This window comes from Perkinsus marinus (assembly GCF_000006405.1).
Source record: "Perkinsus marinus ATCC 50983 genomic scaffold scf_1104296932410, whole genome shotgun sequence".
In the NCBI taxonomy this organism is placed as follows: Eukaryota; Perkinsozoa; order Perkinsida; family Perkinsidae; genus Perkinsus; species Perkinsus marinus.
Genome location: NW_003215453.1, coordinates 77,053 through 86,354, shown reverse-complemented (window position 1 = coordinate 86,354; position 9,302 = coordinate 77,053). Strand labels below are relative to the sequence as shown.

The 9,302-nt window shown below is 42.4% G+C and overlaps 3 protein-coding genes across 3 annotated transcripts; all 3 read right to left on the bottom strand.

Annotated features, from left to right (window-relative positions):
- Window positions 1-2,154: 2,154 nt before the first annotated feature.
- On the bottom strand, window positions 2,155-3,357 carry Pmar_PMAR022260 (Sorting nexin-22, putative; the record flags this gene model as incomplete). Its single annotated transcript, XM_002785481.1, has 5 exons — window positions 2,155-2,190; window positions 2,303-2,375; window positions 2,416-2,486; window positions 2,741-2,870; window positions 3,278-3,357. The coding sequence occupies 5 exons, from the start codon at window positions 3,355-3,357 to the stop codon at window positions 2,155-2,157; spliced, it is 390 nt and encodes a 129-aa protein (XP_002785527.1).
- A 387-nt stretch (window positions 3,358-3,744) lies between these two features.
- On the bottom strand, window positions 3,745-3,963 carry Pmar_PMAR022259 (hypothetical protein; the record flags this gene model as incomplete). The annotated part of the gene is made up of 1 exon (XM_002785480.1): window positions 3,745-3,963. A coding segment is annotated over one exon (219 nt), but the record flags the coding sequence as incomplete, so codon positions are not given.
- Window positions 3,964-7,298: 3,335 nt separating this feature from the next.
- On the bottom strand, window positions 7,299-8,735 carry Pmar_PMAR022258 (hypothetical protein; the record flags this gene model as incomplete). The annotated part of the gene is made up of 6 exons (XM_002785479.1): window positions 7,299-8,103; window positions 8,150-8,308; window positions 8,351-8,431; window positions 8,484-8,525; window positions 8,571-8,639; window positions 8,704-8,735. The coding sequence occupies 6 exons, from the start codon at window positions 8,733-8,735 to the stop codon at window positions 7,299-7,301; spliced, it is 1,188 nt and encodes a 395-aa protein (XP_002785525.1).
- Window positions 8,736-9,302: the final 567 nt, after the last annotated feature.

The window sequence follows — 9,302 nt, the reverse complement described above, 5'->3', positions numbered from 1 at the left end:
ATGGTCACTTTTACTGTCGACTCCACCCTGTTGTTGATCATTCGACCTCTCTGCTGCACCAGGCTCGGGCGCATCCCGATCTACCAGAAGTATAGCGGACAAACCTGACTCGTATATGCTACTGGAACGGGCATGGTTCATTGTTGACTTCCGGGATATCAACTCGAATACTGAACCCGGTGGCTTAGCACCTATGGGGCAGTTATCAGCCGCCGCAACAGATGCAGCAATAGTTACCTATTGTTATATTAGTATTCGGAGCACTGCTAGTATTGGGGGTATCACTTGGACTGGGAGCATTTGTAGTAGGGCTTGGGGTGCCCGTGGTAGTGATACTAGTGCTTGGGTTGGTCGTAGTAATGGGAGTAGTAGTTGGAGTACTCGTGGTAGTAGTAGTGCTTGGGGTGCTCGTAGTAGTGCTACTAGGGGTACTAGTAATAGAGGTAGTAGTCGTGGTAGTGTTGGTATCGACTACAGTATTGTTTTTACTATCAGCCTGAGGGAGCGTGCTATCCCAGTATTCTTCTGGATGTGGTTGGTCATTATCACCAGGTCCTGAGTGTGGAATGAGAAGAGCAAGTAGAGACTATTCCTACCCGATGCATTAGTGCTCTTCAATGTGGTCAAAACCTTATGAATACAATCATGACCCTACCACATCGGAAAGCAGCACCTTACTTTGGTATTAACCTTTAACCTCACCAATGCCTTAACAGTAACAAGGAGGAATGCAATGCTTAGTAAAGACCGATTGAGTATCATTAACAAGTATTAGCTACAGGATTAGTTTAATTGGCATATGCCACACACTAACCACCATTGGCAACGACCTCATCTGAATTAAGGGCGCGCGCTAAATACTCGTGCACAATTCATATAGCGCTCGCCATGATTCTACAAGGTAGGCTCTGCAAGCACGTCTGATCGTGCTAGGAAGGACGTCTCATTCATAAAGAGTGTTTTAAGTATTCGTTTTGTAACGATGAATATATACTTAATCTGTTATGGAAGAATCGCTTCCAAATGCGTCATTCCAGAGCCCTGTTTTCAAACTCAAACACGCACAAGGATAGAAATGATAGTAGCATCAGCACTGACGAGCATTACGATGATAAGTCAATGTTAACGACATATATATTATCACGCGTGCCGATCTGAGAGAAAACACTCCAAATTGGCATCATCTATCGCCACGTCGCGTCCCCTCACTGGTTCTTCCTGAATCGTCTTTTCTGATTCCGTCACCTCAAACTTGATTGGCCCATTAGCGTACTTCTCTGCAATTTCATCTGCTACCTTGAGAACATAACAAGTTGACCAACCATCATCATCAAAGGGATCATTCTAACGCACTGTGAAGATCTTTGATGACAACAGTTGAGCGTAACGTTGCTTCCTCGACGTTACTTCATCAGCTGAAACAAGAAGTACAATCGGAACAAGTGTAACTAGAGGTAACTCACCATCAATAAGCGAGGGCTGTGCACTGAGATCAAAATAGTTCTGTCTGGCCCGATCGACAATACCGTACACATCCAGTTGGTTTGCTGCCTCCGGACCTTATATGTGGAATGAGCATCAAACACATGGTAGACTCTTACCCAATTGTTGAAGTATTGGGATTATCGAAGTGAATGGAATAGGACATTCCTAATACACAACTGTTTTAGCATCAATGGTGGGACCATCCTTACCTCTTCTACTTGTGGTGTTACCGGATCTAGTAAAGGGCTGTTTCCCGAAGGCCCCACCACAACAGAGGGTACAGAAGACTGATAATTATAAACATACCAAAAACCAACAATCTCAACCTCCTCACATTCACTGGTTTAGGCGATTGTTGTTGTTGCTCTACTCCACCTTGTTGTTGTTTGGACACTATCGGGCTCGGTTGTTGGGGTGGTGATAGTGGCTCGATTGGAGGAGGAGGAGGAGGTGGCGGTGGGGGTGATGTTGACCCTGCACGGAGAGCTGCGGCCTGTCGAGACTGAGAAAACATCAATAATTACCAACTTGAAGAAGCCTGTAATAATAGTAAAGAATTGAAGTGATTCCAAGAGACAGTCTATTGCGATTGGTTGAGTGTTCGATAGGGATAATTTGAGGGAAATAAGGTATCAAAACCTGATACCACATCCTAGTACTGTGTTTCGACTAAGGCATGTAACTGTACAAATTCATGGCCTCCACCTACACCAAATTCACTTATATTGGTAGAACTATTTGAGGAGTTTTATGTACGATAAGGACACCCTCCTCCTGAGTTGTTGATGTTGTTTTTGAGCTACACAGCCCTCCTTACATCGACTTCCAGGAATTTCTGCAGTACTCTTGTACGAACATCTGGCTCGATAGCTAACACACCGTCCATGTACCTAGCAAGTATATCTACAAGGGAAGAGGAAGTGCACTCACGCTTGGAGGCCCTTCTGGCGTTCCTCGATGAATTGAGGGTCCATGGTACCCCATAACTTCTTACTAGGGATCTATAGAGATATCGATTAAACTGTGAATAGTTACATAGTGTAAAAATAACGAGAATACGTTTAGTAAGATAAGTTGATATTACTGAAATTGAAGGACTGCTTTACACCCCACAAACCGGTATATACAAACATGTGTTAACTCCTGCTACGAATTGAATTGTCACTCAGGTTTCAAATGTCATACCCCCAGCACTCCAGATGAGTACCGAAGTGCTCATACGAATCGGATGTTTATTATATATGAGATTGCCTACCTTAGGTATGCGATCGGGATATTTCAGCTTGAGATGATCATGAAGTTCCCTTATTTCACGATACCTCCTACTAACCGTCCACTTGTCACCATTAGCCAGGTTGGAGACCTCTATGAAGTACTCAGTGTAACTGATCGATGATAAGCAGCTCATATTGAAGAATTAGAAAAACCATAAATCGATTTCGTTTACTCCTGCGAAATAATGGGAAACATAATTGCCGCTGCCGGTGGACACTGCGAATGACATACGGATTTCGATGATATTGGTAGTGAGCAATGCTAGTGCCACCTCAGGGAAGTGAGTAACCTTCTTCTCAAGAAAGCTTTATCAGAATCGATACTCAATATATTTCAGTACCATAGATCGTCGCAAGAAGGATACAAATAAGGTACTCCCAAAGAACGACTAGTGAATGGATATGCAATTTCCCCAAGATCCAATCCAATTCGCATATTGTCGCTAACATTACGACTAACAGAGGACTACGCGTGCTGTGCGTATTGAACTTGGTTGAGCGTGGTTATCAGAGTTTACCCATCCTGGGAGTTGTTCCCAATGAACTTGGCCTTAAACCTCGGTAGCTGATAGGATGTCGACACTCCGGGAACGTACATTGTAGTGGAATAATAAAACTTATTTTAAGAAACGTCAGGTGCCGGGATCGAACCTGCGCCTTCTGCAATAACTCAACACCATTGAATCAGTGTACCATCAACATACAACATGGTCATAGTTAGACGCTATCATCGTCGCCGCCTCCCTGAGATGCCATTCTCGTCCGCATGGTGTTCTGTAGCAGACGTGGGGGCTAATACGAGGTTTCTATTATTCTCATTAGATGTTGTTTACCCGTATTGAATATTTTTAGAGCTCTTTCGAGGGACTCGATTTTCCGTCCAAGTGAGTCCACCTTTTTACTTGAGTTTTCCACCAACATCGAGAGCTGAACTATATCTCTACGTCCCATCTGGGTGGTACCTGTCAGGAAGTGCATACAAAGTTCACAAGTATACAGGAAACCTCTCCACAACATTATTGAAATCGCCCGAGTCCAGAGGCTGTTGAGAAAAGGAGTGTGCCGTAGTCTTACTAACGAGCTGCATGCACGATGCTAGGAACTCAGTGAGTTTTATTTCTCCCAGTCCTGAGGGATCCATTAACCTGAACAACTGTTCAGCATCTTTCATAGGTATTCCCAAAGTCTCGAATTTCTCCTGGACCTGATATACACGCTTAAGGGTTGATAAAAAATCGTTTCAAAATTCACTTCGCGCATTCGCCACGCCGCCCGAAACTCCTCTTCGCTTAGCGTGCCGGATTGGTCAACATCAGAAAGTTCAAAAATCCTCCTCAGAGAATTCGCAGCAGACTTCTTTTCCTCCTCTTTTTCCTGTTCAACTTGCTCCTGTGTACCTTGAAATCTTGCAATCTTGCATTTCCTCAACGCTATCATCACCATGTACGTGTTGCTGTTCCTAATGTGTTCTCCACGATTACTCCTACGACAATATTGAGAAGACCGTAAGTGGTCGATAGGATGAGTAGAATAAAAAGCAGACCCAAAACTGGCTGACGATAGACAATCTAATGTAAAGGCTGATCGTTGATGACAAGGTGAGTATCGTACATGTCGGACGATGCTATCAGCCCAGTTATCGAGGGTTATTATTTGCCATAGTGTAAGCATCGACTTAGGTACTGTTCCGAAGTAGGTCGAATAATCCCATTCGGTGCCTGCAAGCCAAGATGATTACGATACTGTGAAAATTGCATGTATAAATTTATCATGGAATTATGCAGGTGCTGTACCAATAACAGTATTATATTATTGTTCCCAATTATGCAATACTCAATGGAGTTCTAGACTAGAACTCCATTAAGTATTGCATAATTGCATAAGGGGTATACTAGAACTTCTACCCCTTTGCCTCCTAGTTCATCTCATCGGTTCGCATGAGTGTAGTAGATCACACGTCCGAATCAACCCACACGCATGGTGATGAAGCAATACCATCATAAGAAGATGCTCCGAAGTATGTGCTGTGATTATGACCAATTTGTATCGTTAGGAAGATAGCACAAACGTAGATAAGGCAGACCAAGAAGACAGCTACCCAGGCTAGGGTGCGTACCTGATTTCTATCCTACCCAAATTACTACACTAAGTAATCCTACACTATGAATAAGGCCTTCAACGATAAGCCAGAGTTCTTTGAACATCCTCAATAAGCGTACAAAACGAACGAGTCTCAACATTCGAACCACTCGCAAAGCTGTCTGATCATACAAGAACAAGAGAGGGAAACATCATGCACATGCTCAACAACGAGTATGAATGACAATAGGCAACTTCTGGGGATATTCCTGTTGACTTTCATACACTCCTAATCTAAGTCGTGGGAATGATACAGTGTTGTAATATATGTTAGCTTTCCTCAGCTGCTGAGCTCAAGAGTTTCCTCGAATATTATCAAGTTAACACACGAATTCGGGTAGAAGTGTACAGAAACTTCCAAAATGTCCCGAGGATTGTCACCAAAACATTTACTCAACCATATGCATTGAATCAATTCCCCCTACACTGAGATGATGTTCTCACCAGAGCTCTGACGTCAGATGCAGCACATTCGCTGACTAGAGGTAGTATCCATGTATCAACTATGGCGAGCCAAACCTGATAAGAAGGTATTACAAGGTCATGATAGAAGCCCTGACCAATCCGAAATCGATGAGGTTCCATGGGTCCATGAAATATGATAGTCTGTGAGTCTTGAGGCGTAACCCCATCTCTAGGAGGAATACTATGGTGAAGATGTTTTCACTGATGTACCAAAATAAACGCTCCTAAAAATAAGTCAATACGACCTTGCGAGTGTAGGGAGGGAAGAATATTTTCATACTACTATCCATAATTTATGAACATAATTTCACCAGTTATGTATCTTCCATGTCTGTTCATAAATTGTGAACAGATATGAAAAAAGCGATTCGCATCCGTCATACCGCATCAATATTCATCTAAAATAAAACGTTCAGGAGATAGGAGTAGTGCGATCGGAAACAATTTTATATAGATCAGCATCATACCATCCATCCGTCACTTTCCAAACCCTCTGCATACCTGGATGTCTTCCGACACACTTTTGCATTTCTGCGCTTCAACGCTACTGCTTGTCGAGGCATTCCCGAAAAGTGCATCTACTCGTAACCCTTCTACTATAAAATACACAGTCAATACACACCTGATGCTGTAGTAGTAGTATCGGCCTCTAGACCAATGAAGAGCATATTGAGGACCTAATATAGAGCACTATTTGTGCATATATGCAGATCCATAGCCTAGTTCAACAAGGTTCAATCCTTGGTGTGTATGGACTTCCTCATTCAACTATCAGTGATGAACAAGAGTTAATGGGATGAGAATTTATTTAATTGTCTTCAAAGGTGATGATGCTTCATATTCACTATACCTTCCGACCCTCACACAATTGAATGATAAATACTATACAAGGTTGGTGGTATACATCTCTTTTAATCACATCGTAGGAATTATCGACCAACGACATATTATAGTGCATGCTTATCCAAATATCCAATGTTGTTGGTCGGTGATAAGTGATGTGGTAGTTTAATACTCTCAGAAAATTTAGATATAATATACTAGTTAAAGACAGTCTTGATCGCATATTGCAAATATTGCATCATTCGAATCATCAAAGGAGTGGTAAGATATATTCATCCAATGTTGTTATATAATCATCATAGTATCATATTACCCATGTATATCGGGATATATCATCATGAATTAGAAATATATAAAGTCATTAGTTATAATATGAATATGCGCCTCGCTGACTGCTATAACCCCGTATACACTCAGCACATTACCGTATCAAATTCGAGTCAGTAGCGTATCATACCTTATAAGACTTACTATGAATACGCCTATGATCGCGTTGAACTTCACTGTATCGACCATAGGAATCCTACTAGTATCATCTGTTACACATGGAATAAATATGTAAGGAGTTGTCAACTACTGCTAGTACCTGTGGTATTATCATCGCCATCTTCACCTATCACTGAATATACTTTGGATTGCGAGGGATAAGCCGATCTCATTGTAATTACAATAATAAATGATTACACCTGAAGATTGCTTAGTTGGTTTGGGATTTGGTAAACTTGAGCATGAACCCGAGTTCAATTTAACAGAAAGAAAATACATTTTATTGTCGATACCACAAATCCCTCGCTTCCTACACTGTACGCCTATTCTGTATCATCAACCCCTATAGACCTGTTGTGTACCTCCTCCCACGGCCCTATTCTGTATCATCAACCCCTATAGACCTGTTGTGTATCTTCCCCCACCTATTCTATATCAACCCCTATAGACCTGTTGTGTATCATATACTTTAACTCAACACCTACTACTAGCAGTAATAACAATAACAGCATCATTTAAGTCATGACCACCACAATCACCAACACTATATTTCATCACAATTAACATTTTAGTCATTTAAATCCAAAATTTGGTAAAGATTTTCCTTTATTTTTTCCCATTCTCCTTCTTAGCAGCTTCCTTACGAGCCTTTCTCGCAGCTTTCTTCGCAGCCCTCTTCACTTGCCGTTTACTATTAGGATTAGCCGCTTGCCTGTTATTCTTGTTCCTCCCTTTTTGCATTCTTTCTATCGGTTCTGCTTTCCCTGAGTTCCCCTTTCCCCCCGACTTATCAGCTCTAGCTGCCTTTCGAGCTCTCTTCGCCGCTCTTTTCATCTGCCTTTTACTACTGGGGTTAGCCTGTTGTCGACCTTCACTTTCCCCTTCATTATTCGTCTCCTTAGCTGGCGGCGCAGATTTCAAAGGTAGGGTAGCATCAGCAGATCTATCGAACGCTCCAACCTCTTTTGTATCTTCCCCCTCGGGCAGGGGAAGTATCTTAGCATCATTATCGGCCAATTTCTCGGAGTCGTCCGATGCAGATCCGTCTATTCCCTCCTTCCTATCCTCGTTGGCTTCCTCTCCTTTTTCCTCTTCCATTGCGTCCTCATTCCTTACCACTCCTTCATCAATTCTCCCTTGCGACCCACCACTATTGAGTGATGCAGAAGTATTCTCAATATCATTTCCCTCGTCATTGCTAGTAGAAGTAGGCGTCATTTTCTTCTTATTATTGCCATACTCAGACGATCCTTTATGATGTGCTTCAGACTTCCATTCCTCTCCTCTATTGATTATATTCCCGTTATCATCACATTCAGTGCACTTAGTAAAAAGATGTGTATGTTTAACATAGAACTCTGCACGAGTCCTACAGCAAGCTTTCTCATCCAAGTGCTTAGCGTTCCAGTCTCTACAAAGCAAGAATCAACAAAACATACAACTATAATCTATATTACATATCCGAGGTATAAACCAAAGAATTATCAGCACCCCTGAGACTGGTAGTTCCCTGTGGATCTGTGCACCCCTTTCCACCACATAGTTCATCTTCCAGTAGCCATTCCCCCGCATCTGGATCAGAGTGCGCATTCTCCATTTGCGTTATCAAATTGGACCTAGATAGACCGCATCGTGTAGTAAGCCTTTAGTATTCCTACTGTATGTGTCTTGCTTGCTCTTCTATGGTTTTCTGTTGATGGTTTTTGAATCGACCTGTGCTGACTACCGGTAAGGCTTCGCTGAAATAATAAGATACAACTTGAATACCGCCCCTTCAACCCTCTACCCTACATAGCAGGATCATCAGGTCTTTGAATATCAGTTGGCATGAACCTAATGAGATGGTCATCACATTTATAACAATCAGAATCCCCCTACAATTCTCCGTCTTCATTTTCCCTCTTCCTCTTCAGTGGCATCGACTCGTGAGTGCTATCATCACTGGGCCTAAATTGCATTAATAACTACATGTTAAGACCAGAGTAGCAATTTGAATGATATCGTAGATTACATGCCTTTCCAGGTGGGAACAGAATCAAACATGACACGGTAAATTATACGAGTCACACGTGCCCACACGATGAACTCTACCCCGTATCCAGAAATGTCCTCGAACTAACTACTATCACCATTTCCCACTCGAGTACGCAATATACACAAACCTCCTTGTATTTTCACCTTAGCCCCCAGAATCGATGAGTAACTCTAGTCTTACCTCTCTCTCGACAATTCGTCTCTCTGTTGTAGACTACGCCTAACTCTATCAGCATTAGGCGGTCTTGGATTGGTCAAACCACCCTCAGTGCCGGTCTTGTTTTTCCCTTTCCTTCTACGTCCTCGAGCTTCCAACCTGAAATACTCAAATGCTGACATCGGTGCGGTTCATAGAGTTACTACAGGGGTAAGAGAGAGGTTAGTAGTAGCAATAGTAGGAGTAGATGTGGTGAAGTTCGCATACTGCGGGGAAGCGAGCCGCTAAGATACGGCTAAGTGAATGACAATACTGATAATTGATTATTTATAACAGGTAAGCACGTAAGATGTTCTATGAATCACTCCTTGAACTTTCCGAGTGTAATAAGGTTGACAGGGACCTACACAAGGGGGAAT